Below are 26,945 nucleotides of genomic sequence, written 5' to 3'. Positions count from 1 at the left end.
GCTTCGTCCTTTGGCCCACAATGCTGTACCCTCCTTTTCACCTACTGCAGGACCAACCTAACCCTTCCCTCCATTTTCCTTTCATCCATGTGCCTATCTAAGAGTCTCTTTGTTCTAGGTTCTAAAATGGAGGGCTATGTAGGAGGGAAGGGTCATACTGATCTTAGAGAAGGTTAAAAGGATGGCACAATATCATGCTGTAGTGTTCTATATACTGTGCTCTAGACCAGAAGACCAGAAGACATTGGAGCAAAATTAGGCCTTTTGGCCCATTGAGTCTGCTCTGCTATTTCATCATGGCTGATCCATTTTCCTCTTAACCGTATTCTCCTGCCTTCTCCCCGTAACCTTTCACGTGCTCAAGAATCTATCAACCCCTGCTTTAAATATACTCAGTGACCTGGCCTCCACAGCCACCTGTGGCAATGAATTCCACAGATTCGCTACCGACGGGTGAAAGGAATTCCTCCTCATCTCTGTTCTAAATGGACGCTTCTCTATTCTGAAGGTTGTGCCGTCTGGTCCGGGAGTAGAGGGTGCCTGTAATGTCCTGCCACGGGTTGTGGTGCAGACAAGTTCGGCAGGGGCATTTAAGAGGCTGTAATATAGACCCATGAATGGATGGATGTGGATCATGCACAGGCAGAAGGGTGATGCACTATCAATTACTCCAAAAGACTGGAAGTAGAGTAAATACTGAAAGGCTTTTATTAGCAGTAAAAGTGACCTCAACCATGCTGAGTATCTGCCCTGGACTGAGGGAGGAGCAATAGCACAATCCCTGTGGGAGGAGCCACAGGAGCAGTCAGCAGAGGGGCGTGTCCAGACAGGTAACCCAGCTACAACATATATATATGGTTTACCACAAAGGGTTTAGTTTAATTTGGCAGCAGGTTCATCATAGGCATCAGTGGGCCGGATGGCCTGTCCCTGTGCTATACTGTGACCTGTATTACTTGTCATTTCACCTCTGTACATATTGGAACAAGCAGGGCACTGATACCAACTTACCAACTGACACATCCACGGGCTTTGTCTTGTCCATAAGCATCACCGGATCACTGGACGTCAGCCCTCGCATGGCATAAAGTTTAATCTGGTACGTGGTGTTGGGGGTGAGGTCTCTGACCAACACCATCCTGGTATCAGCATTGACATTGACGCTGTGGTCTTTGATGCCAGTCACCATGGGAATGAGGTGGAGTCTGTAGCCGGTGATCTGGCCAGGCGATGAATCCCAAATGATCTTCATGAACCTTGATGCGACCTCCAAGACTTGCATGTTGGAAGGAGGTTCAACCACTGGGATTTGGGGGAAGAACAAGCCACAGGATCAAGGTTCAAGATTTTTTATGGTCATGTGTAATTGAGACAAAATAATTGTTACTTTCGATCCAATGCAGCACAAAAATACAATAAGATAAATAGCACAACAATAAAAAGCATAGCATATATACATAGATTGATTGTATGGCCATAAAGTGACTCTGGGCACAGGAGTGTCACATCAGGTGATTCTGACAGGAAATGATAAAGTAGTGGTGGTCGGGGGTGTGAAGGGATGGGTTAGTGGGTGGAGGTGTTGATCAGCCTCACTGCTTGGGGAAAGTAACTGTTTTTGAGTCCGGTGGTCCTGGTATGGATGCTACGTAGCCTCCTCCCTGATGTGAGTGGGGCAAACAGTCCATGAACAGAGTGGGTGGGAACATTTATGATGTTCTTGGTCCATTTCCACCCTACTTCTTGATGGTGAGAAGGCTGGTGCTGATGATGCATTGGCCAGTTCTGACTACCCATTGTGGATCCTTCCTTTCTGGCACAGTGCCGTTTCTGTATCAAGTAGGGATACAGGGAGTTATGATGCTCTCTACTGTGCATCTATAGAATGAAATGACTATAAATGTGCTTAGTTCAGTCCTTTTCAGCCTCCTCATAATGTAGAGGCATTGGTGAGCTTTCCTGATTGTGTAAAATATGTTCTGGGACCACGTAGTGGATATGGATCCGTCCATCACGTGAAAAGCACTCCTCACATTGAGCAATTCTCCGAAGAGCATTGTTGCAGGAAGGCACCGTCTGTCCTCAGTGACCAACCGCCCCCCCCCACTACCCAGCTCATGCCCCCTTCTCGCTGCTGCCAGCTGGAAGAAGGTACAGAAGTCTCAGGATCCACACCTCCAGGTTCAGGAACAGTTATCACTCCTCACCCATCAGGCTCTTGAACCTGATGTGATAACTTCACTCAACTTCACTTGCCCCATCACTGAAATGTTCCCACAACCTGTGGGCTCACTTTCAAGGACACTTCACCTCATGTTCTCGATATTTATTGCTTATTTATTTATTACTATTTTTTCCTTTCTTTTTTGTATTTGCACAGGTTGTTGTCATTTGCTCTGGTTGTCCGCCCTGTTGGTACGGTCTTTCATTAATTCTACCACGATTATTTGATTTATTGAGTATACCTGCAATAAAATTAATCTCAGGGTTGTATAGGATGACATGTACGTACTTTGATAGTAAATTTACTCTGAACTTTGATTTAACTGACTGTTTAATCAGCAAAAATGATTTATCCATGATTGAAGACAGAACATAGAACATTACAGCACCATAGTGGCTGTTTGGACCACGATGTTGTGCCAGCCTTTTAGCCTACTCTTAAGATCAATTTAACCCTTCCCTCCTACATAGCCCTCTGTTTTGCTATTATCTAAGCACCTATTAAGAGTTCTTAAATGTCCCTAACGTCTCTGTAAATGGCTAATATGAGGGGGAATAACTGAAAGGCGATTGGAGAAAATAGGGGGGCCTATGTCAGAGGTACTTTGTTTAACACAGAGAGTGGTGTGTGCTTGGAAAGCACTGCCCCGGTCAGTGATAGAGGCAAGTACATTGGGGGCATTTAAGAGACTCTTAGGCACAGCATTATGGGCTGAGGGGCCCGTACTGTGCTGTATTGTTCAATGTTCTATGTTCCATAAATACTGAAAAATGCAAAACAACATTTTTCAGTGTCTCCATACATGTAGCAATAATAAGTCAATTAATATTATTGATAATTGAGACCTACGGAATCCCCCTCAAGGACTCTAACACTCGGGTTGTCGATGTTTATTATTTATTTATTTAGTTTTCTCCTTTTCGTGTGCATTTGTGCAAGTTGTTATCATTGCACATTGGCTGTTTGTTCGTCCTTGTTGTATGCAGTTTTTTTGTTGATTCTATGGTGTTTCTTTGTATTTGCTGGAATGTCCACAAGAAAATGAATGTCAGGGTTGTATATGGTGACATATAAGTACTTTGATAATGAATTTATTTTGAACTTTAAATTCCAATTCACTTTGAACCATTCACAAATGAGAATTGGTTTCCTGGACTCACCATGACCTTGTGCTATCAAATCTCCTCTCAACTTTTTCTGAGGGCACAATCCACCAACCCTGGACCAGAAATGAGTTCCTGGCAAAACGGCCATCAAAGAATTGGCAAGGGACATCAATAATGACTGGGAAGATGCCTTCCTACAGATGTACCGTGGAGACCGGGGTGGGTGGGGGGGGGGGGCTGCACTGCACAGGATCGAAATAAGCTGCAGAAAGTAGTACTTTCAGTCAGCACCACCATGGGCACCAGCCTCCCCAACATCCAGGACATCTTCAAGAAGCGATGTCCCAAGAAGCAGGCATCCAACATTAAGGGCACCACCCATCACCCAGGGCATGCCCTCTTCTCACTGCCACCATCAGGGAGGAGGTACAGAAGCCTAAAGGCACACACTCAGCGATTCAGGAACAGCTTCTTCCCCCTGAGACGATTTCTGACAGGACATTGAACCCGTGAACAACATGCCGCTACATTTTTGTTACTGTACTTGCACTATTTATTTAATTTAGTTTTATATATATATATAAAACTGAAATTAATAAAACAAAATTAAATAAGTAGAGCAAGAATATAGTTCTTACTGTATAGTTTTTTATTATTATGTATTGCATTGAACTGTTGACACATACCAACAATTTTCCCAAAATGTGATATTAATCCTGATTCTGATTCTTATGATCCTGTTAAAAATGTTCTCACCTTCCTCTCCACTAACTATGTCACCAAGTTGTTCCTCGACACCGGAGCACACCCGGCCTATTATCTCATTCTGGACATCTTGAATCCTGTCAAAGTCTGCCACTTTGAAAACGTGCTTCTCCAAAGGAGGGGAGGCAATGGTTTGTAATTCTTCTAGTTCTGCTCCCTTTATACCTGAGGAAAGAAAAGCAAACTTTATTGAACTCTTGTCTGCACTCCTTCCAGTTTAACCAAGTTTTCACTATAACAGGGTGACCAAAAGTGTGTACAGTACTGCAGGTGCAGCCTCATCAATTTAGCATAGCAGTTAGCACGAGGTTAATTCTGACCTCCTCTGTAAGAAAGTCTGTACTCCCTTCCCGTGACTGGGTGGGTTTTCTCTGGATACTCCAGCTTCCTGGGTGGCAGGTTGGAGACGTCTCTACCAAGGGAGTTGCAAGACGCTCCTTCTCTCCGCTAGCCTGCTGGTCACCTTTGGGCAAGGTATATAGATATATATAAGGGTAAGGGTATGGAGGGCTGTGGTCCCAGTGCATATCATGGGAGTAGGCAGTTTAATTGGTTCAGCTTGGACTAGATGGGCCAAAGGGCCTGTTTCTGTACTGTACTTGTCTATCACTCTATTAGAGAGAGAGAAAAATCATCAAGGCTACAGGTGAAAAGAAGACCTCAAATAAGAAGAAAATCATTCTGACCAGATGTGAGGAAGAATGCCATGCCAGAAGTTCTCCCCAGATGTAGGAAGTGTATTCCATTCTTGCATAGGTTTGGACATTATAGATAAATGCCAGCTCTTGAAGCTAAGACTGAAGATACATTTTGGTTTCTTTGCTGAGGCCAGAAGTGAGATATACATTGCAGATTTTGTTCCATACAGGACACTGAGAGTATTAAAGATAGGTAGAGGGGCCGGTAGTGCTGAGGAAATAGAGAGTCTGCAGAGAGACTTGGATAGATTGGGAGAATGGACAAAGAAGTGGCAAATGAAATACAATGTTGGAAAGTGTATGGTTATGCACTTTGGCAGAAGAAATAAATGGGCAGACTATTATTTAAATGGGGAGAGAATTCAAAGTTCTGAGTTGTAACAGGACTTGGGAGTCCTCATGCAGGATACCCTTAAGGTTAACCTCCAGGTTGAGTCGGTGTTGAAGAAGGTGAAAGCAATGTTGGCATTCATTTCTAGAGGAATAGAGTATAGGAGCAGGGATGTGATGTTGAGGCCCTTTAAGGCACTGGTAAGACCTCACTTGGAGTACTGTGGGCAGCTTTGGGCTCCTTAGTTAAGAAAGGATGTGCTGACTTTGGAGAGGGTTCAGAGAAGATTCACTAGAATGATTCCGGAAATGAGAGGGTTAACATATGAGGAACGTTTGTCCGCACTTGGACTGTATTCCTTGGAGTTCAGAAGAATGAGGGGGGACCTCATAGAAACATTTCGAAAGTTGAAAGGCATGGACAGAGTGGATGTGGCAAAATTGTTTCCTATGGTGGGGGAGTCTAGTATGAGAGGGCATGACTTAAGGATTGAAGGGCGCCCATTCAGAACAGAAATGCAAAGAAATTTTTTTAGCTGGAGGATTGTGAATCTGTGGAATTTGTTGCCACGGGCGGCAGTGGAGGCCAAGTCATTGGGTGTATTTAAGGCAGAGAATGATAGGTATCTGAGTAGCCAGGGCATCAAGGGTTATGGTGAGAAAGCGGGGGAGTGGGACTAAATGGGAGAATGGATCAGCTCATGATAAAATGGCGGAGCAGACTCGATGGGCCAAATGGCTGGCTTCTGCTCCTTTGTCTTATGGTCCTATGGTCTATTTTGGTTTGAGCTTGGGAAGGAAAGGGATTGAAAATTAGTTTTATTTGTCAAGAGTACATCAGCAAAATGTATCATTTGTGTCAATTCAAATCAGCCGAGAATTATGCCGGGCAGCCCATTAGTGTTGTCATGTTTCCAGTGCCAGCACAGCATGTCCACAACGTACTCAACCTAATCTGTACATCTTTAGAATGTGGGAGGAAACCGGAGCATCTAGAGGAAACTCACAAGGTCATGCGGAGAAGGTAAAACTCCTTACAGACAGCAGAGGTAGTCAAATCCCAATCTTACAGCCAGTGTCATAACAGCATTATGCTAACCACTACACTAAATGTGCCATGACAAGGATAAGATGGACAAGAATACTGGTAGGACCAGATAGATAGATCTTATCCTCCCATAAATAATGAGAATTTTGCTTTATTCCTCATTAACATCATTTCTAAAGCCAAAAGTAATTTCACAAACTGATTTGTCCTTGAGAGGATAGTGGTGAACCATCTTCTTGATGATACTTAGGGGATTGAACTACTTTGAGGAGAGTACATGCATTTTTGTTCATTAAAAAAGAGCTTCGATTGAGAGTAACACACCCAAAGTAAACACTTCAACGCCAATGTTGCGAAGAATTTCAGCATTTTCTGACACTGGATCCTGGGATTTTCCATCAGTGATTATTATTGCTATTTTTGGATAGGATTTCCTTGCTCCAGCCTCTTCAGTGAAGGTATTCTTTACCAGGAAATCAATGGCATCACCTTTGGAAAGAAAAGAAACCAATTTCAATTCATTTAGTTGAACAATGGTTAATCAAACTGTTGAGATATTTGTACCTTCCTACCATTCCAGCTGTTCTATATGAACTCGGTGGCCAAGTTGTTAGGTGCACCTCTGCACCTGTTCATTAATCAAGTATCAAATCAGCCAATCACATGGCAGCAACTCAATGCACAAAAGCATGCAGACATGGGCAAGAGGTTCCATTGCTGTTCAGACCAAACATCAGAATGTGGAAGAAATATGATCCAAGTGACTTTCACTGTGGAATGATTATTGGCGCCAGAAGGGTGATTTGACTATCTCAGAAACTGCTGATCTCCTGTGATTTTCACAGACAACAGTCTCTAGAATTTACAGAGAATGGCAGTGCCTTAAAAAAATGGCAAAATCATTGTAGACCCACACTATCCAAGACATGCCCTATTCTCATTCCTACATCAAGGAAGAGGTCCAGGAACATGAAGACACACACTCAATGATTCAAGAACAGCTTCTTCTCCTCTACCATCAGACTTCTGAATGGTCCATGAAACTATGACCACTACTAGTTCAGACCATAACACCATTAGACAGGTTCAAGGTTTAAAGTAAGTTGATATTCAAAGTATATAGCTGGATGCCTCAACTAATACCATCTGCCTTCTTAATCACGCTATCAACCTGTGTAGCCACTTTCAAGGAGGTGTGAACTTGGACCCCAAGATCCCTCTGCTCATCAACACTGTTAAGGGTCTTGCCTTTAACAATGTACTGTCTCTTTGCATTTCACCTACCAAGGTGCAACATTTCACATTTATCTGGGTTAAACTCCATCTGCCATTTCTCTGCCCATATCTGCAACTGATCTATATTGCACTGCATTCCTTGCCAGTCATATACAGTATGCTACCCATAACACCACCAATATTCATATCATCTGCTTATTTACTAATCCACCCATCTACATTTTCATCCAGGTCATTTATATACACTATAAACAGCTGAGGTACAGTATAGAGCCCTACAAAACACCACTAATGGCAGATTCCAGCTAGAATAAGTCCTTCAACCACCACCCTCTGTCTTCTATGGGCAAGCCAATTCTGAATCCAAATGGCCACTTCACCATGGATCCCATGCATCTTAATCTTCTGGATGAGCCTCCCATGAGGGACCTTGTGAAACGTTTTACGAAAATCCATGTGGACAACATCTACAGTTCCACCTTCATCAATCACCCTACCATTCTCATGTGTGAAACGGAAATGAAGCTGTTTTGGAAGCAGAAGAGGACTGGATTCACCTACCAGTCATGGTATTTCCTCCTTTATAGGGAAGACCGGTCACAGCATTGAGTACATCCACCTTCTGGTTGTATGTGTTCAAGTTGAACTCTGTTCTTGTGTCTGAACTGTATTGCACAATTCCAACTCTCGTCTTGTCATCTCCGATCTCAAATGCAGATACAAGGGAGTAGATGAATTCCCTGATCTTATTGAAATTGGCTCTCCCCACACTCCATGATCCATCAACCAGGAAAACCAAATCAGCCACAGCAATAGCGGAACATTCTGGAAGGACAAAACGAGGTCATTAACAGCTGGAAATAATGTGGATTGACAACAGGACGTCAAACAGCAAGCACAGACAGCAGATACATATGATACATAGGGCAGCACAACACCTTACAGCACTGGCAATAAGATAGGGGTACAATTCCCACCACTGTCTGTAAGAAATGTGTACATTCTGTCTGTGACTATGTAGGTTTCCTCCGACTGCTCCAGACTCCTCCCGCATTCCAACAACATACAGGCTAGGATTAGCAAGTTGTTAGCTTGATCTATCGGTGCCAGGAGCATGGCAACACTTGTAGGCTGCTTCAGTACAATCTCCACTGAACTGATTTGACGCAAACAATGGATTTCGCTGTATGTTTCTACGTTCCTGTGACAAATAAAGCTAATCTTTAAAGGGGTAGAACACTGTTGCTGTTAGCCTAATTAGAGACCCACAGAGTCATAATCAGACAGTATGGAAATGGCCCTTCAGCCTATCTCATGCATGCCGACCAACATTCCCATCCAAGCGAGCCCCATTCACCCACATTTGGGCCATATCCCTCTAAACACTTCCTATTCATGTACCCAGCCAAGTAACTTTTAAATATTATTAATGTACCTGCCTCAAACACTTCCTCTGGCAGCTTATTCCATATACTGATCACTCCTCACCCCTCAGTTTCCTAGTAAATCTCTCCCCTCTCACTTTAAACCAGGGTTCCGGATCTTTTTCTATGCCATGGACCAATACCATTAAGCAAGGGGTCCTGGACCGCAGGTTGGGAACTGCTGCTTTATACCTATGCTCTCTAGCTTTTGGTTCTCCAACCCTGGGAAAAAAAGGCATTCAACCTATTCATTCACCCACTCCTGACGAAGGGTCTTGGCCCAAAACATTGATTGTTGATTCCTTTCTGTAGATGCTGAGTTCCTCCAGCATTTTCTAAGTGTTACTCTGGATTTCCAGCATCTGTAGAAGCTTGTGTTCACCTTATCCATGCCTCACATGCTATGCACCTCTCTGAGATCTTCCCTCAGTCTCCTACACTCCAGGGAATGAAGTCCCAGCCTGCTCAACCTCACCCTTTAACGTAGTCCCATGAGTACACCCATTGAAGGATGTAATGTTGAGCCTTTATAAAGAACTGGTGAGGCCTCATTTGGAGTATTGTCAGTAGTTTTGGGCCACTTATCTTAGAAAGGATGGGCTATCATTGGAGAGGGTTTGAAAAAGGTTCACAAGAATGATTCCAGGATTGAAAGGCTTGTCATATGAGGAGCATTTGATGGCTCTGGGAGTGTACTCACTGGAATTTTCCTTATTTCTTCCATCACCCCTCACAAAACAGACAGCTAGGTGGCATCGGTGGCATCCGTTAGTCTCGCGAGGCCATGGATCTGCGCCTGGAAAGTCTTGCTGCAGTCTGCATTAGAGCAGCGTCTGTTGTGGCTGTAGAAGCCCACACGGAAGTGACAGTCTCGGCTACAGCGACTGCACTTGAAGGCACTGTCCTCCAGTGTTGTCTTGGTGTTGTTTTCCCGACGAGTGCGTCTTCTTCAGCAGCAAGCCTCAGCTTCTCTTCTCCTCTTTTTAGACCTCTGCGTAGTTCCAGCCTCCAGTCAGAGCGATCGCTTGCGATGTCCTCCCACCTCTCGACGTTCATGTTCAGTGACTTCATGCCTCTCTTGCAAACGTCTTTGAAGTGAAGATGGGGCCGCCCTTGTGCTCTCTTGCCGGAGGCCAGTTCCCCGTACAGCAGGTCTTTCGGGATCCTCCCGTCTGACATGCGGTGTACGTGGCCCAGCCAGCAGAGACGGCGTTGTTGGAGCAGGATGAAGAGGCTGGGTATCTGGGCGCAGGCCAGGACCTCATTGTTGGTGACTCGGTCAGTCCATGTGATGTCCAGGATGCGTATCAGGCTGCGAAGGTGGAAGGTGTTAAGACGCCACTCTTGTCTGGAGTAGAGGCTCCAGGTCTCGCTGCCGTAAAGCAGTGTGCTATGGACATAGGACCTGTAGACTGCAACTTTGGTGCGCGTCGGCAGCTTTCTGTTGTCCCAGACTCTCTTTGTCAGCCTGGCGAATGTTGAGGGTGCCCGTCCAATCCATCTGTTGATCTCGGGGTCTAGGTGGCATACCGGTTAGCATAATGCTTTACAGCGCAGGCAATCACGGATCAGGGGCTCAATTCCCGACAATGTCTGTAAACAGTTTGTATGTTCTCCCTGTGACCACATGGGTTTGCTCCACATGCTCCAATTCCCTCCCTCATGCCAAAGACGTTTGGGTTAGGGTTGGTGAGTTGTGGACGTGCTGTGTAGGTGCCAGAAAACTGACGATTCTCACAGGCTGGCCCCCACCGCATCTTAGATTGTGTTGGTCATTGACGCAAACACCGTATTTCACCCTATGCTTTGATGTACATGTGACATATGACTCTAACCCGTACAAAAAAGCCACTTGGTCCATTGAGTCCATTCTAGCTCACTGATCAATCCCAATTCCACCACTGATTTCTCTTCCGCTACCAGGTCATTCAAAGCTTGAATTCCCAAGTAATTTCATTATCACCTTGTCTCCAACAGAATCAGAAACAGGTACAGATTAATCACATGCACGTCAAAACAGTAGACAAAATGCTAATTGCTTGTATTAACAACCAACACACCCAAGAACATGCTGGGGGGCAGCCCGCAAGTTTCACCACACCTTCTGGGGCCAGCATAGCACGCCCACAATGCTCAGTAGAACAACACACAACACAACAAGCAATAAACCAACAACAGCAAAACAAAGCTCTGGTCCTCCTTCCCAGTTGGCACATACACGGTTCTCAAAACCCCAGAACAGGCTGACTTTGACCTCCAGCCAACAGGAGTACTGATGAAGGATCAGTCGACTGGGTGTTAATCCAAATCATTGTTGACACTCGCAAATTTCTACAGATGGACCAAGGAGAGTATTCTAACTATCTGCACCACCATCTGGTATGGGCAGGCGGGGGTGGAACACTGCACAAGATCAAAATACACTGCAGAGAGTTGTAAACTAACTGGGCTCCATCATGGGCACCAGCCTCCGTAGCATCCAGGATATCTTCAAGGAGCGATGCCCCAAAAAGGCACCATCCATTATTAAGGACTCTCATCACCCAGGTCAAGCCTTACTCTCATTGCTGCCATCGGGGAGGAGGTACAGAAGCCTGAAGACACACACTCAATGATTCAGGAACAACTTCTTCCCCTCCGCCATATGATTTCTGAATGGGCATTGAACCCACGAACACTACCTCACTACTTTTTTATTTCTGTTTTTGCACTTACCTATTTAATTCAACTATTTCTTTTATATACTGTATATACACAATATTTTCTATTATGTATTACATAGTACTGCTGCCACAAAAACATCAAATTTCATGACATATGCTGGTGATATTAAACCTGATTGTGACTCTGATTTATCTATACTTCAAGCAGACAAGGGAGAGAGAAGACTTAAACACATCACACTTACTCTGGGAAAGGTCCTCGACTTTCTCTGGCCGTCTTGTTGGTGTGCGGCCTGTCTGGACTAGGAAGGAAATAAAGAAAGTGCATCAGCCAGCAAATAAATTCATTATGATTTCAATCATTGAGCCACAGCAGAGGGGCATGTAACAGCGCACTTTAAGACAATGAATGAAGGGATTAGAAAGGAACTGAATGGGTCGCAATTAGCAGGTACATTTACACTGCAAGAATTACTCAGGACCACCACCTTGTTTTCTGAGGGAGATGAGAATGTCAGGCAGGGTTTTACAACAGCAACTTAAAAAAAAACTGCAGGTGCTGTAAACTGGAGGACATGTTGGATGCCCTGGAGTGGAAGGCATGTGGGATTGAAAGGGAAAATAAATCAGCCATGATGGAATGGCAGAGTAGACTCGATGAGATGAATGGCCTACTTCTGCTCCTATGTCTTATGATCTTACTAAATGGGAGAGAAGACTCGAAGGTTAACATGTGAGGTGCATTTGATGGCTCTGAGCCTGTCCTCACTGAAGCTAAGAGGAATGAGAGGAATGTCAAATACTGAAAGACTTAGATAGAGTGAATTTGGAGAGGATGTTTCCTATAATTGGGGGGGAGGGGTCTAGGATCAGAGGACACAGCCACAGAACAGAGTGTCGTCCATTTAGAACAGAGGTAAGCAGGAATTTCTTTAACCAAAGGGTAGATAATCTGTGGAATTCATTGCCACAAGATGCTGTGGAGGCCAAATCACAGAGCAGATTTAAAGAGGAGGTTGATAGTTTCTTAACTGACCAGTGTGTCAAAGGCTACAAGCAGAAGGCAGGGGAATGGGGTTGAGCGGGATAATAAATTAGCCATGATGGAACAGCAGAGCAAGGACAAAAGGCTTAAATCTGTTTCTGTGCCTTATGCCTTATGGAGAACAGATCTAGAGGAAATAGAGGAACTGAGTAAGGAGAATGGTGTCCTTACAAGTGACAGTGTGGGTGGGCTAAAAATACTTCTGAAGAAGGGAAGATTTTTACAATAGACAGTTAGATACATGGTATTTGTCTTGTTGTAGTACCAACCCAGATTTAGTTACTTCAATTATGCCAATATTGACTCTATGCCAAAACGATGCCAAAAACTAAGACCATAAGATTTAGGAGCATAATAAGGCCATTCAGCCCATCGAGTCATCTCTGCAAAGTTCACTGAAGAACGCAAGCAATGATCTTGCTGTCTCTTGCAAATTTCTGCAGGTATACCACGGTTGCATCATCGTCTCTGCAGAGGCCACTGCACAGGATTGGAAATAGCTGCGGAAAGTTGTAAACACAGCCAGCTCCATCATGGGCACTAGTCTCCCTGGCATCGAGGACACCTTCAAAGGGTGATGATGCAAAAAGATGGCATCCATCATTAAGGACCCCCACCATCCACGACATGTCCTCTTCTCAGTGCTACCAACAGCGAGGAGGTACAAGAGCCTGAAGACACACACTGAACATTTCAGGAACAGTTTCTACACCTCCGTCATCAGACTTCTCAATGGACAATGAACCAACCCATGAACACTTCCTCACTATATTTGTTCCCTTTTCCACTACTTACATAATTCATTTTAGTTGATATATATGCACTTCTTCTTGTAAATTTTGTTATTCTTTTGTAATTTATGGTATTTATGTATTGTATTGCACTGTACTGCTGCCGCAAAACAACAAATTGCATGGCATACTGTATGTAAGAGATATTCAACCTGAATAATTGGCACAGAAGAGGATTTGAACCTGAGGCAGATGTACTATGGGTCATGTGGAATGGTAGGACTGGCCTGATGGACTGAGTGGCCTTCTCCTCTTCCTAAGACCAGAGGACACAGCTTCAGAATAGAGGGGCATGGTTTTAGAACGGAGATGAGGAGGAATTTCTTTAGCCAGAGACTGGTGAATCAGTGGAATTCTATGCCACAGGCAGCTACGGAGACCTCTGTATGTATATTTAAGGCAGAGGCTGATAGAATTTTGGTTGGTCAATGCCTGAGGGATACGCAGGGGGAGGCAGGCGATTGGGGCTAAGAAAATATTTGGATCAGACATGATGAAATGGCAGAGTAAACTCGATGGGCCAAATGGCCTAATTCTTTTCCTTTATCTTATGGCCTATTACCTTGTGTAGTGCTCCTTATGCACAGGCAAGTAAAGTGTGAATGAGGAATGAGTAGAAGTTTTCAGAATCCTGTTTCAGGTATTCCTGAGATGCAGCTCATACTTACTTGTGAATTTACCATAAACTGGGTCACTATCCAATGAACTGTCAAAGGCAACCAACATTACGCTGTATTCTACTTCGGGAATAAGGTCCAATAACGTTGTTTTACTTGCACCTCGGGGTAATACAGTTTCCTTAGCGGGTCCTCCTGGAGTAGAACAGAAAACAATCAGAAAGTAAAACTCCCTGCAAATGCTATTTCAAGGGACATATGATACTTAACCACTAAACTTCACTGGTTAGTTTAATCTTTGCACGCAAAAGAAAGTGCTTTGTCAAGCACCTTTGCTCTGTCTGCCACAACAAGTGGGATTTTCCAGAGAGCACCCATTTTAATTCTACTTCTCGTTCCCATTCCGACATGTTGGTCCATGGCCTCCTCTGCTGGCACTTTGAGGCCAGAACCAGGTTGGATGAGCAACACCTCATGGGTAGCCTTCAAACTGACAGCTTCAACATTGATTTCTCTAGCATAATATGTGAACTCCTGTACTCAGTATGAAGGTCAATATGCCGAATGCTCTCCTTTTGACTCTATCTACCTGTGACACCAGTTTCTAAGTCCTGACCTATTCAACCCTTCCCTATAACTCAGGCCCTCAAGTCCTGACACCCTGGGGTGTCCAGGGAAGGGCAGCACCTCTGGTGGTGGGCTTGTCGTGCTCCGCCCAGGGGAAGCTCATCCATCTTTGTCTCCACCTACCATCCAGCTCTCACCCGAGTCTCCAAGGAACCATTTGCCAGCAACATCCTGGTCCACCACTTCGAGAGGCAGGCTAAACCGGGTGAGGGTAGCCAGGAGCCTCCAACCCCGGTGAGATAAGGACATGCCTACCCCAGCATGCGAAGCCAGTTCCGGCGGACTGGGTGGATGAAATTAACTACAAGATCCAACGGCCGAGAGGGCGGTGCCGCAACTCTTCGTGGAGAGCGAAGGGCATGACAAGGCACAGAAGGCGCCACGGCTATCCACTGCAGCCAAGGAAGTCTCCAGGTGTGATGATTTTTCATACCATTGGACCAAGACTTTTGAGGCCGAGAGAGTGGAACTGCCCCAGGGCAACGGCTTTTTCACTATAAAACTCCTCCCGCACAGGTTTTGGTCACTGTTGGAAAAGTTGGACAACCAACACAAGTCCTGGCAACATCATAGTAAATTTTCTCTGTACTGTTTCACTCTTGTAGTGGGTTACCAGAGCCACACATTCTAACTTTTGGTAATTTTGCCCCATCCTTTTTCATCTTTTTCCTTTCTCCATTCTGGTTCCACTTTTACCCCTTCTCTTTGCCTCATCTGCCCATTAGCTCCCTCTGGTGCCCCTCCTCCTCCCTTTTCTCCCATGGTCCACTCTGCTCTCCTATCAGATTCCTTCTTCTTCAGCTCCTTTTCTTTCTGACCTGTCATTCCCTCTCCCCCACCCACACACCCATCACTTGTCTGCTTGTACTCTTCCCATTCCCCCATCTTCTTACTCGCGATTCCCCTCCAGTCCTGATGAAGGGTCTCAGCTTGAGACGTCAACATTTATTCCCCTCCATTAATGCTGCCTGACCTGCTAAGTTCCTCCAGAATGTTGTGTCTGCTGATTGAGGGGATAGAGTTTCTTCCCCGTTGGATGACCTACCCAAAGTAGAAGGGGGCAGAAGGTCAAACTGTTGAGAGATTAGCAGCTTTCTAGTGGCTAAGTTAGGTTAAAATGACCCAAGCTTTTAACACAACGAATGTTCATTATCAGTCACCTATTGTAGATGAATTACACCCAGCACACACGTACACTCCGCCTGAATGTCCAGCCACCACCCCACCCCTTCATCACTGCCCAACTCACAGACACACTCTCATCCTGCACTGGTCACGCTTCATCTTTTATTGCTGCTGCCTTACATATTTATACAACTGCTTGTTTTATCGCGATAGTGTCAGTAACGTTACACTGTCTTATACAAACGTGCGCCTCGCACTTTGTGTCAGCCCAACCAACCTCAGGCCCTGCCACTCAGGGACTTGTGCTAATATTATTTTGTGACTGTATGTGCTGGGTCGTAGCTCTGTGCGCTGTGTGTACTGTATGTTCTGTGTATTGCACCTTGGTCCCGGGGGGAACAATGTTTCGTTTAGCCATATACATGTCCATGGTTGAATGGCAATAAACCTGAACTTCAACAATCCAAATGCGTAGACTCAATGCAGTCACAGTGATATCAACAGACCAGCCTCCTGCCTGTGTTGCACAAATCCACTTCATCCTCTGTGCACCAGAGCCCTTCGACCTACTGTATCTAGTCCGTGCCAAACTATCGTTCTACCTAGTCACCTGCCTCACTGTTCAATGGTACCTCACTACTCTCACTGTTTCTGCACTACCTATTTATCGTCGACTTTAAGTCTTACACTGCACTGCAAGACAACAAATATTATGACATGTCAGTGATAACAAACCGGATTCTGCTTCTGTGTCCCACCGACCGGCACCTGGACCCTAGTCCATCCTGCCTATCTCATTGGTTAAAATATTGCTATTAAAGATAATATCAAAAGCAACCTGATTCAACAGTACATCTAAAAGTTATGAAGTCATTGCACCTGGAGGAACTCTGTTTGAGAGGGAGCTGCACTACAAGAGAATGATCTGCGCTGTGAAAGGACAGAATGAGCAACCAAAAGACCCAGCCACTCACCACAGTCACCACTTCCTCTTCCCCACACTGTATCAGAATATGCATATCCCAGTTCAATCTCTCCAGCCACCTGAGGAACCAGCAGCAGACAACCCCTTAGGAGAACATTATACTCGACTCGAGTGATCACATGTCTACTCTTATGTCATTAGTATGACAGGGACCATGACCTCTAGCTGCTCACCCTCCCATTTAAGAAGGGAGGGTGATTAAGGCCAATTTTCTCAGTATGGGTATGGCTTGTATGGCAGAAGCCAGCAGGGGAAATTTGAAAGCTACTTTTTTTTGTAGCTCTCCATAAGCAATCACTAAAAGCTAGCCAGCTTACACCAGAAATTTCCCAACAGTGTGGGTCCCCAAACACCTTGTGAGCAGAGACGGGGAAAGTCTAGGCTGGCCAAGTAACTGAAGAAGCGCTTCTGTAAGCTAAAGCATTATGGCAACCAGAGTCTGGATGTTTCTGACCAATCGGTCCTTGTTGAAGCCTAACTCCAACCAGACGCTGGGCATCTCTGACTAATTGGACCTTGTTGAACATAATGGCAACCAGGCTCTAGACACTTCAGACTAATCAGACCTTGCTGAAACGTAATGCCAACCAGACACTGGACAGAGACAGTGCTGCTTTGATTAGAGAGTATGAGCCATCAGGAGAAGTTGAAAAAACGTGGGTTGTTCTCCCTAGACCATCAGAGGCTGAGGAGAGAACTAATGGTGGTCTTCAAAATAATGAGTCAAACACAGAATCTTCACCCCACTGATAGAAATGTCAAACACCAGAGGCCATGCTTTCAAGGTTGGGGTGGGGGGGGGTTTAAAAGTGAGGTAAGGGGCAAGTTTAATTACGCAGTAAGTCGAGGATGCAGTAGTGGAACCAGTCAGTCTGGTGGAGTTGAAGAGGCTTTTAAATAGACACATGAATCTGAAGGGAATGGAGGGGTATGGATGAGACACAGGAGGAGGATATTTAGTATAAATTGGCATCAAGATCTGCCATCAGGTTTCAGAATCTGTGAACACTTTCTCATTATTCCTCTTTTGCAGAATTTATGTATTTTTAATCATGTTATTATTAGAGATACAGCACAATAACAGGCCCCTCCGGCCCAACAAGCCCACACCAGCTAATTACACCCACATGACCAATTAACCCACTAACCCATAAATCTTTGCAACCATGGCAACTTACAGCAATTTTTTTATGCATTGCACTGTACTGCTACCACAAAACAACAAATTTCACGACATGTGTTAGTGATAATAAACCTGATTCTAATTCTGATTTGGAACGTCATGGACCAAATGCCCTGTCCAGTGCTGCAATAGTCTATGTACTCAGCTCTATGAATGCTACAATCTGCATTGTATGCATCAAATCCAGAACAACATATTAAATGCTGGAAGAACTCAGCAGGTCAGGCAGCATCTATAGAAATGAATAGATGGTCCACAATCTCACCACCCTCTGAGTGAACTTCACCTTCAGGTTCCTCTTAAATATTACACCTTTCACCCTTAACCTATGACTAGTTCTAGACCCAACCAACCTCAGTGGAAAAAGCCTGCCTGCATTTACCTATTTCCCTCATAATTTTGTATACCTCTATGAAATCTCCCCTCAGTCTTCTACGTTCTAGGGAATGAAGTCCAAACTTGTTCAGCCTTTCTGTGTCACTCAGGTCCTCAAGTCCCAGCAACATCCTTGTACATTTTCTCTGTAATCTTCCAATCTTATTCTCATCTTTCCTGTAGCTGCAGACAACACTCCTAATTTGGCCTTGTACAACTTCAACATAACATCCCAACTCCTGTACTCAGTACTTTGATTCATGAAAGCCAATGTGCCAAAAGCTCTCTTTACAACCCAATCTACCTGTGACACTGCTTTTTACATCCTAACCTAGTCAAACTATCCCTATAACTTTGGGCAGCCCAGTAATGGTTCGTGTAATGCTATTGCCCTCTAGCGATCCGGGTTGAGTTCCCACCATTGTCTATAGGGAGTTGTATGTTCTCCCTGTGACCATGTGGGATTCCTCTCACATTCCAATGACGTACAGGCGAGTAGGTTAATAGGACACATGGGTATAAGTGGGTACCGCAGACTCATTAGGCCAGAAGGGTTAGTTATCGTGCTGCATCTCTAAATAAATTTTTTTTAATTAAATAACTCAGGTATTCAAGGCTTGGCTACGTCCTTGTAAATCTTCTCTGCACTCTTTCAACCTTATTGGTATCTTTCCTATAGGTAGGTGACCAGAGCTACGCACAATACTCCAAATCTAATGGTGCAAATATTAAGGGAGTTGACGTGGAGGAGTGAGATTCAAAGGCCCAACAGCTTCTCTCATCATTTTCTTTTGCATCTGACTACATTTCACGATGAAGACCTTTCAGTGTTTTTTTTGCCAATGCAGTGGAAAAAGTAACATCTGGAAAGGATTAGTACCTTCCCTCATCTCCACCCCCAACCAACACGGCAGCGTAGTGCTGTAAGGAATATGCATTAGGAAGGGTGATGACGGAACACTGCCAAAATTCCATTACTTCTCATGGCTCACGCGGATCCTCACATGTAAGGCAGGCATGAAAAGAAACAGGTCCCTCAGTACATCACAGATCTCGCGTCAGTGGTGATTACCAGGATATGGCCTGCAAAGTATTTTTCCAGAGGATGATCATCCCCTGAAGTCTGTCTAGACATTGGCAGTCCTGGCTCCACCAGTGGCTGTTCCAGGCTCAGACACGATTGATGAATTTGGCAATTTTACTCCCCCCCCACCCCCACCTTTCAGACCAGGCAGAGCACGGGAAGTGCTGGCGGCTCCCATGACGCCCATGTGCCTGGGCACTGATATGCAGAGGGAGTCCTCCTGTTTCAGAGGCATTGCCAAGTGCTTCGCATACGGGCAACACTTAAAACTCCAACTTTAGCTCCAGAAGAAGGGAGTTCGGTCTTGGCTTTAGGGTGCTGATTGAGGTGTAACCTCAATATGTCTCATGAGGAAAGGTGGATTGAGCTAAGGATTGTCTCTTTGGAGAGACGGAAGATGAGAGGCAACTTGACAGAGGTGTGCAAGATGATAAGAGGCCTATAACGACTGGACAGCCAGATACTGCTTCCAGGGCAGAAATGGCTAATACATATGGGTATCATTTTGAGGTGATTGGAGGAAAGTATGGGGGGGATTAGGTTTTATACACAGGGAGTGGTGGGTGCATGGAACCCACTACCAGGGGTTGTAGTAGAAGCAGATATACCAGGAACATTTAAAAGACTCTTTGGGAGGTATGTGGATGATAGAAAAATAGAGAGCTATGTCAGAGGGAAGGGTTAGATTGATCTTAGAGGAGATTAAAAAGTCGGCACAACACCAGGAGATGAAGCACCTGTACTGTGTTGTACTGTCCTACCTTCTATGTTCTATTTATAATTATGGGATTATACGCATCAAATTTTCTATTTCCCTGTAAGTTTCCTATCAATAATTTATATCCTATGTTTCTATGTCATGCAGTAAAGGAGTTTGAGGAGATTTGGTATGTCTCCAAAGACCCCAACATATCTGTACAGATGGACCGGGGAGAGTATTCTGACCCGGTGTAGAGGATTACAGGAGTTTTCAGAGGGTTGTAATCTCACTGATTTCCATCATGGGAACTGGGCTCCATCAAGGATGTGTTCAAAAGGCGGTGCCATCATTATGAACCCACATCACCCAGGGCGTACTCTCTTCTCATTGCTACGATCCGGAAACAGGTACAAGAGGCTGAAGGCACACACTCAGCATTTTAGGAACAGCTCCTTCCCAAACACCATCAGATTTCTGAACACATTTCATGACATATGCCATTAACAATAAACTTCATCCTGATTCTGTCCAGTTTTGAGTTAGAAATGATCTTCCTAAACTATTACATCAATACTGTGATAATCCCAATGGCACTTAAAGACAAGATCTTCACATTTTGTTAAGGTTTTGTTAACATTTTGGAATATTGTGAGCAACTCTGAGCCTAAGTCTTTTGCATAGTACTGTAGTAATTTTATCTATTACACTGTACTGTTACTACTTTGCGGATGGACATTGACACAGCTCAAGACATAAATGAACTGACCATTCTGGAACAGCCAATCCTAACTCTATCTGCCTCTTGTTCTTCCCACCTTTAATGAGGGATCATTCCAAGAAATACGGATGCTTCCCAAGATTTTCTCCAAAGCACTTTCCACATATACGGTACCGTGTTAAAGTTTTAGGCATATATATAGAGCTAAAGTGTCTATGACCTCTGCACAGTACCGTACTAATTTTATGTTTTGTATTGTACTGCTGCTGCTGCAAAAGGAAAACAAATTTCATGCCACGTGAGCGATGATAAACCTGATTCTGATATGGGTCTCTATTGTGAACTGAGAGGGAGGCAGAGCTGGGAAAAGGGGAAGGGAGTGGGGAGTGAGAGGCACCAGAGCGACATTCTGTAATGTTCAATAAACCAGTTGTTTGGAATCAAATGACCCTGCCTGGTGTTTTGGGGCTGGGTGTGTCTGCTCCTGCGCTATCCCCCACCCCTGGCACTCCTTCTCTGCCCCCTGTCCCAGGCCCCTCCATTGGTGCTCCACTCCCACCATTCTCAACATCCTTTGCTCCCACCAGATTTACAAATCTGCTCTCCGCTCCACATTGACAGGTGTAGTACTGTGCAGAAGTCTTAGGCATCCTCGCTTCGGTATATAACCTGTATGTGCCTGACATTTGAACAGTACTGTACATATAAATGGGAAAATGGGACTAACCTAACAGCTGCCGTGGACAAGGGACCTCCTTCCAAATTGCATTACTCTATAGATGTTCACTGATTTAATACTTTTGGAGCTGAGAATGCTAGAATTTTAGAACATAGAACAGTACAGCACAGGAAAAGGTCTTTTGGCCCACAGTGCTGCGCCGAACCAATTAAATAATAAAATTATGAGGGTTATGGATAGGGTAAATGTAAGCAAGCTTTTTCCCACTGAGAGTGGGTGGGACTACAATCAGAGGTCATGGGTTAGGGTGAAAGGTGAAAAGTTTAAGGGGAACGTGAGGGCAATCTTCTTCATTCAGAGGATGGTGCAAGTGTAGAGCAAGCTGCCGTCACAAGTGATACATGTGAGCTCAATTTCAATGTTTAAGAGAGGTTTGGAGAGGTACATGGATGGTAGGGGTATGGACAGCTATGGTCCCTAAGCAGGTCGAAGCGAGTAAGCAGTATAAAAGGTTTGGCATGAACTAGATGGGCGGAAGGCCCTGTTTCTTTTCTGGGTCTCTACGATTCTAATCCCACTGCCAAAACAATGTCCACATCCTTCCATTTCCCTCGCATCTGTGTGCCTATCTAAGAGTCTCTTGAACACCTCTATCACGTTTCCCTCACCACCACCCTGACAGCACATTCCAGGCACCCGCCCCTCTCTGTGATGACCCAGGCTTCCCCTGAGTACATAGGACATAACAGCTCAGTGAGGCTCTTCATCTCACAATGTTGTGCTAGCCTTTTAACCTACCCTAAGATGAATCTTACCCTTCCCTCCAGCATAGCCCTCCATTTCATCTTCATCCATGTGCGTATCAAAGAGTTCCTTAAATGTCCTCAATGTATCTGCCTTTACCGCCACCATGTTCCCACCATTTTCTGTGTAAAAACCCTACCTCTGTCATCCCCCCCACACATACCTACAAGTTGAGTGCCCTCTTGTAAAAAATGTCAAGATGATCACTGGGGTCACCCTCTCTCCTATTTGTGACATTTGCCAGGAGCATTGTCGGAGCATAGTGGACACGTGGCCAAGTGGCCAAGTGGTTAAGGCATTGGACTAGCGACCTGAAGGTCGTGAGTTCGAGCCCCAGCCGAGGGAACGTGTTGTGTCCTTGAGCAAAGCACTTAATCACACGTTGCTCTGTGACGACACTGGTGCCAAGCTGTATGGGTCCCTTCCCTTGAACAACATTGAGAGGGGAGACGTGCAGCATGGGCAACTGCTAGTCTTCCATACAACCTTGCCCAGGCCTGCGCCCTGGAGAGTGAAGACTTTCCAGGCGCAGATCCATGGTCTCACAAGACTAACGAATGCCTTTAATTGTAGATGAAGGGTCTCAGTCCAAATGTTGCCTCTTCAATCTTCTCCATAGATGCTGCCTGACCTGCTGGGTTCCTCCACTATCTGGGGATTATGAGAAGAAACTGCTCATATACAATGAATGGATATAACTTGGAATGTGATTTTTAATATTGAAATAAGGTTGGGGAGGCCGAACATTTTCATTTCTGGCCGATGTATCTTCAACAGAGAAGTAGGTGTGTTGAATATCGAACATAGAACAAAGAACAGTAAAACACTGTGCAGGTCTTTTGGTCCACAATATTGGGCTAAGCTTTTAACCTACTCCAAGATCAATCTACCTTTCCCCCCAACATAGACTTCCATTTTTCTAATCATTTATGTACCTACTTAAAAGTTTCTGAAATGCTGCTAATGTATCTTCCTCTGCCACCACCGGACACTCCGGAGAAAAAGAACTGCCAATAATAACAACAGCTGTGCACTAAGTCAATCTGCTTGACATATTTTTTTTAGTTAGGGGTTGTCCGCCTGAATTAATCATTTTAACACCTGCATTTAAATAGCATGGAAGTTAATACAGACAAGCAATACATTGTCCCACGTCTCTCGTTAGTAGAAAAATGCTGCTGTGTGTTTTTTTTTTACACAGAAAGGCTTGAATTACTATTCCATCCTCAGGATTTTCGTGGAACATTAAGGATATGATAGAGATTCAAGATTCACGATTGTTTATTGTCATCCTTCAGTACACGAGTGTACAGGAAAATGAAATGATTGTTACTCCAGGTACGATGCAGTGGGAAAAAAACACAATAGGCATAATGAACCCAATCAATATAAATATAAAAGCAATCCTATAAAACAGTCTGTGCAAGTAATTGTTGAGTGTGGCTGCGTTTACTGTACATAAGATAAACTAAACTTAATGGTGGAATGAACGATAATTGGATTGCATGCGTGGACTCGTCTGCAGACTGCTGAGAACTGCATCATCAGTTTGTGGGACATGCCACTCAGGGACTTGGGCGATATATACATTTTCTTGTGTGACTGGATGCTTGCTTGCTATCTTGAATGTGCTGTGTATGTTTTGCACCTTGGCCCCAGGGGAATGCTCTTTCGTTCGGTTGTATTCCTATATGATTAAATGATAATTAAACTTGAACTTGAAGGCAAGGCAAGACAAGAAAGGGACAGGAAGGTTCTCCATCCTCCCTAAGGAACCAGCAGAGTTCTGCTTGTTGTATACTGAATATGCCGATAGACAAGGTGGCAATGCATGCTCCCAGTGACCACATGGGTTTCCTCCCACAATTAATAGATTAATTGGTCACATGGGTGTAATTAGGAGGCTCGGGTTCATTGGGCTGGAAGGGCCCGCTACTGTGCTATATCTAAATAATTAGTAAAAAAAAAGACATATTTTTCACTCTCACCTTCCCTTGAGCACACCAACTAAACAAGCCAGAGATGTCTGTCTGTTGACCCCTGCTCTTCTGTGAGTTAACTATAAAGTCAGTCAGAGCAGTGGTTGTGCACAATGTGTGTATCGCAAGTCCCTGCATCAGGGGAACAAAGGGGTCCTGCGTTAGCAACAGAAGGCTACATCACCTACCCTTACTGTCAGACATCTCCTGCCCCACAACAGAGTCTACAGGTCCCGTATAGGCCTCACCCTTCCTCCAGGGCATCAAAGGCCACAGGAAGACAGTGGAAAAATAGCGTTGTGAGAACATAGAATAACACCACATGCCAAACTAATTAAATTAGCAATCAGATGCCCAATCAGAAGGCAACATCCACCACGCTGGACCTTGAGCACTCAGGACATGCCTTCTTCTCAAATAGGGAGGAGGTGGAGGAGTTGAAAGACACACACTCAATATCTTAGGGACAGCATCTTCCCCTTTATCAACAGGATTCTGAACAGACACTGAACCGATGGAAACTGCTTCACTATTTTTGCTCTTGTTGTGATGCTTGTTTTTTTCTTATTTATATAGCTCTTATCAATACAGTATATTTTATGTACAGTATTACACTATACTGCACGTGGCCAAGTGGTTATGGCGTTCGTCTAGTGATCTGAAGGTCGCTAGTTCGAGCCTTGGCTGAGGCAGTGTGTTGTGTCCTTGAGCAAGGCACTTAACCACACAGTGCTCTGCGACGACAGCGGTGCCAAGCTGTATGAGTGCTAATGCCCTTCCCTTGGACAACATCGGTGCCGTGGAGAGGGGAGACTTGCAGCATGGGCAACTGCTGGTGTTCCATACAACCTTGCCCAGGCCTGTGCCCTGGAAACCTTCCAAGGCGCAAATCCATTGGATGCCTATTACTATTACGCTATACTGCTGCCATAAAACAAATTTCACAATGTGTGTATAACAAACCTGATTCTGATTCTGCCTACTGCCTACACAGTGTCCACACCCTCCATTTCCGACATATTACTGTGACTATTCAAGAGCCTCTTGAATGCCTCTATCATATCTGCCTTCACCACCACCCCTAGCAGCACCGCCCCACACATCTTCTTTGAAGCTACCCCCATCTCAACTTTAATGCATGCCCTTTTGGTATTAAATATTTCAATCCTGGGGAGAAACATACAGTCTGTCTACTCGATCTATGCCTCTCATAATCTTCTGAACGTCTATCAGATCTCTCCTTAGCCTCCACTATTTCAGAGGAAGTAACTCAAGCTGCCTATCCTCACAGGTAAAGCCCTCCCCGCCAATAAGCACATCTACATGGAGCACCGTCACAGGAAAGCAGCATCCATCATCACAGACTCCCACTATCCAGGATACGATTTGTTCTCACTGCTGCCATCAGGAAAGAGGTAAAAGAGCATCAGGACTCACACCACCAGGTTCAGGAACAGTTGTTACCTCTCAACCATCAGGCTCTTGAAACAGAGGGGATAACCTTCATTCAACTTCACTAAAACCAACACTGAATGATTCCCACAACCTATGGACTCACTTTCAAGGGCTCTTCACCTCATGTTCTTCACATTTATTGCTTATTTATTATTATTATTTTTTTGTTTGTTTTTATTTTATAGAGTCATAGAAAAGTACAGCACAGAAACAGGCCCTTCAGCCCATCTAATCCATGCAGAGCCATTTAAACTGCCATCTGCCATTGACCTGCACCAGGACATAGCCCTCCATGCCCATGGCCCGATCATTCAGGTTCCTATCCATATCTGTCCTAAATGTTGAAATCTGGCATGGATCCACCACCTGAGCTGGCACTCAGTCCACACTTTCCGGACCCTCTGAGTCCCCAAATGTTCCCCTTAAACTCTTCACATTGGACCCTTAGCTCATGCCCTCTAGTTGTAGCCCCAACTATTCTGCTCTGTTTTTGCACAGCTTCTAATCTTCTGCACATTGGTTATTTGTCTGTCCTGTTGTGTGTGGTGTTTCTTTCCATTTACTGTAAATTCCCCCAAGAAAATAAATCTCAGGGTTGTATAAGGCGACATATATGTATCTTGATAATACATTTACTTTGAACTTTGAAATTTGATTCTGGTGTTGAATCAACCACGAACCTTCTGGCGTGGATCTTTGTTCTGCTGTAAACAAGTCAATGTTTACTCACCAGTTCCGGGCGTTACTTTCAATCTGTAGCCTCCGATTCTGCCTCGCGAACGTTTCCATGACATTTGAACACTGTTTTCCGTTAAAATTTTAAACTTGAGCTGTGAGGGAGGCTCCACTGCGGAGAGAGAAGTTTGCGAAAAGGTTGTTAGTCTCGGCCCGGATCCCCGCTTGTGAATGTTTTAAAAATATTTTGTGGTAAAGTTTGTTCACGCTGCAATAGTTAAAAGCGAGAAGGTGTCGAATCAGCTAAGCGTTTGGAGATCGACATAGAATCTTTGCATAAATTTGCTTTCAACAATAGGCATTTCGAGGTTTGATGTCTATTGTTAGCAAGTGGGAACAACCATAAACACGTGTGAGAAGCTGGCGGGAACACAGATAAATCATGACGAGGGTAAATAAAGAGCACATGGCTAACACACACGCTGGACTTCCCGCCGTCTGGTCAGTGCACAGCGATAAACAAAAGGTCAAACACGATGAACAACAAACTATATACGGGCAGGAGCGGATACACAGACCAGGTGGGCAAACATCTCACAGTGAAGACGG

The 26,945-nt window shown here is 44.6% G+C and overlaps 1 protein-coding gene across 3 annotated transcripts in view; it reads right to left on the bottom strand.

The window, feature by feature from the left end:
- col12a1a (collagen, type XII, alpha 1a) overlaps nt 1-26,945 on the bottom strand; it is a 393,755-nt gene that overhangs the window by 339,666 nt on the left and 27,144 nt on the right. For 2 of the 3 annotated variants that reach the window (XM_072264772.1, XM_072264773.1), the window contains exons 3-9: nt 26,392-26,508; nt 13,999-14,142; nt 11,740-11,796; nt 7,969-8,232; nt 6,496-6,660; nt 4,087-4,260; nt 1,012-1,302 (exon numbers count right to left, since the gene is read on the bottom strand). The exons of the other annotated variant lie outside the window; for it this stretch is intronic. In XM_072264772.1, the coding sequence (XP_072120873.1) occupies nt 1,012-1,302; nt 4,087-4,260; nt 6,496-6,660; nt 7,969-8,232; nt 11,740-11,796; nt 13,999-14,142; nt 26,392-26,508 (1,212 nt within the window). The remainder of the gene's footprint in view (nt 1-1,011; nt 1,303-4,086; nt 4,261-6,495; nt 6,661-7,968; nt 8,233-11,739; nt 11,797-13,998; nt 14,143-26,391; nt 26,509-26,945) is intronic. 3 annotated transcript variants of the gene reach the window in all.

The sequence above is a fragment of the Mobula birostris genome, chromosome 8, assembly GCF_030028105.1.
Source record: "Mobula birostris isolate sMobBir1 chromosome 8, sMobBir1.hap1, whole genome shotgun sequence".
Classification (NCBI taxonomy): Eukaryota; Metazoa; Chordata; class Chondrichthyes; order Myliobatiformes; family Myliobatidae; genus Mobula; species Mobula birostris.
This window is presented reverse-complemented; position numbering and strand designations above follow the sequence as displayed.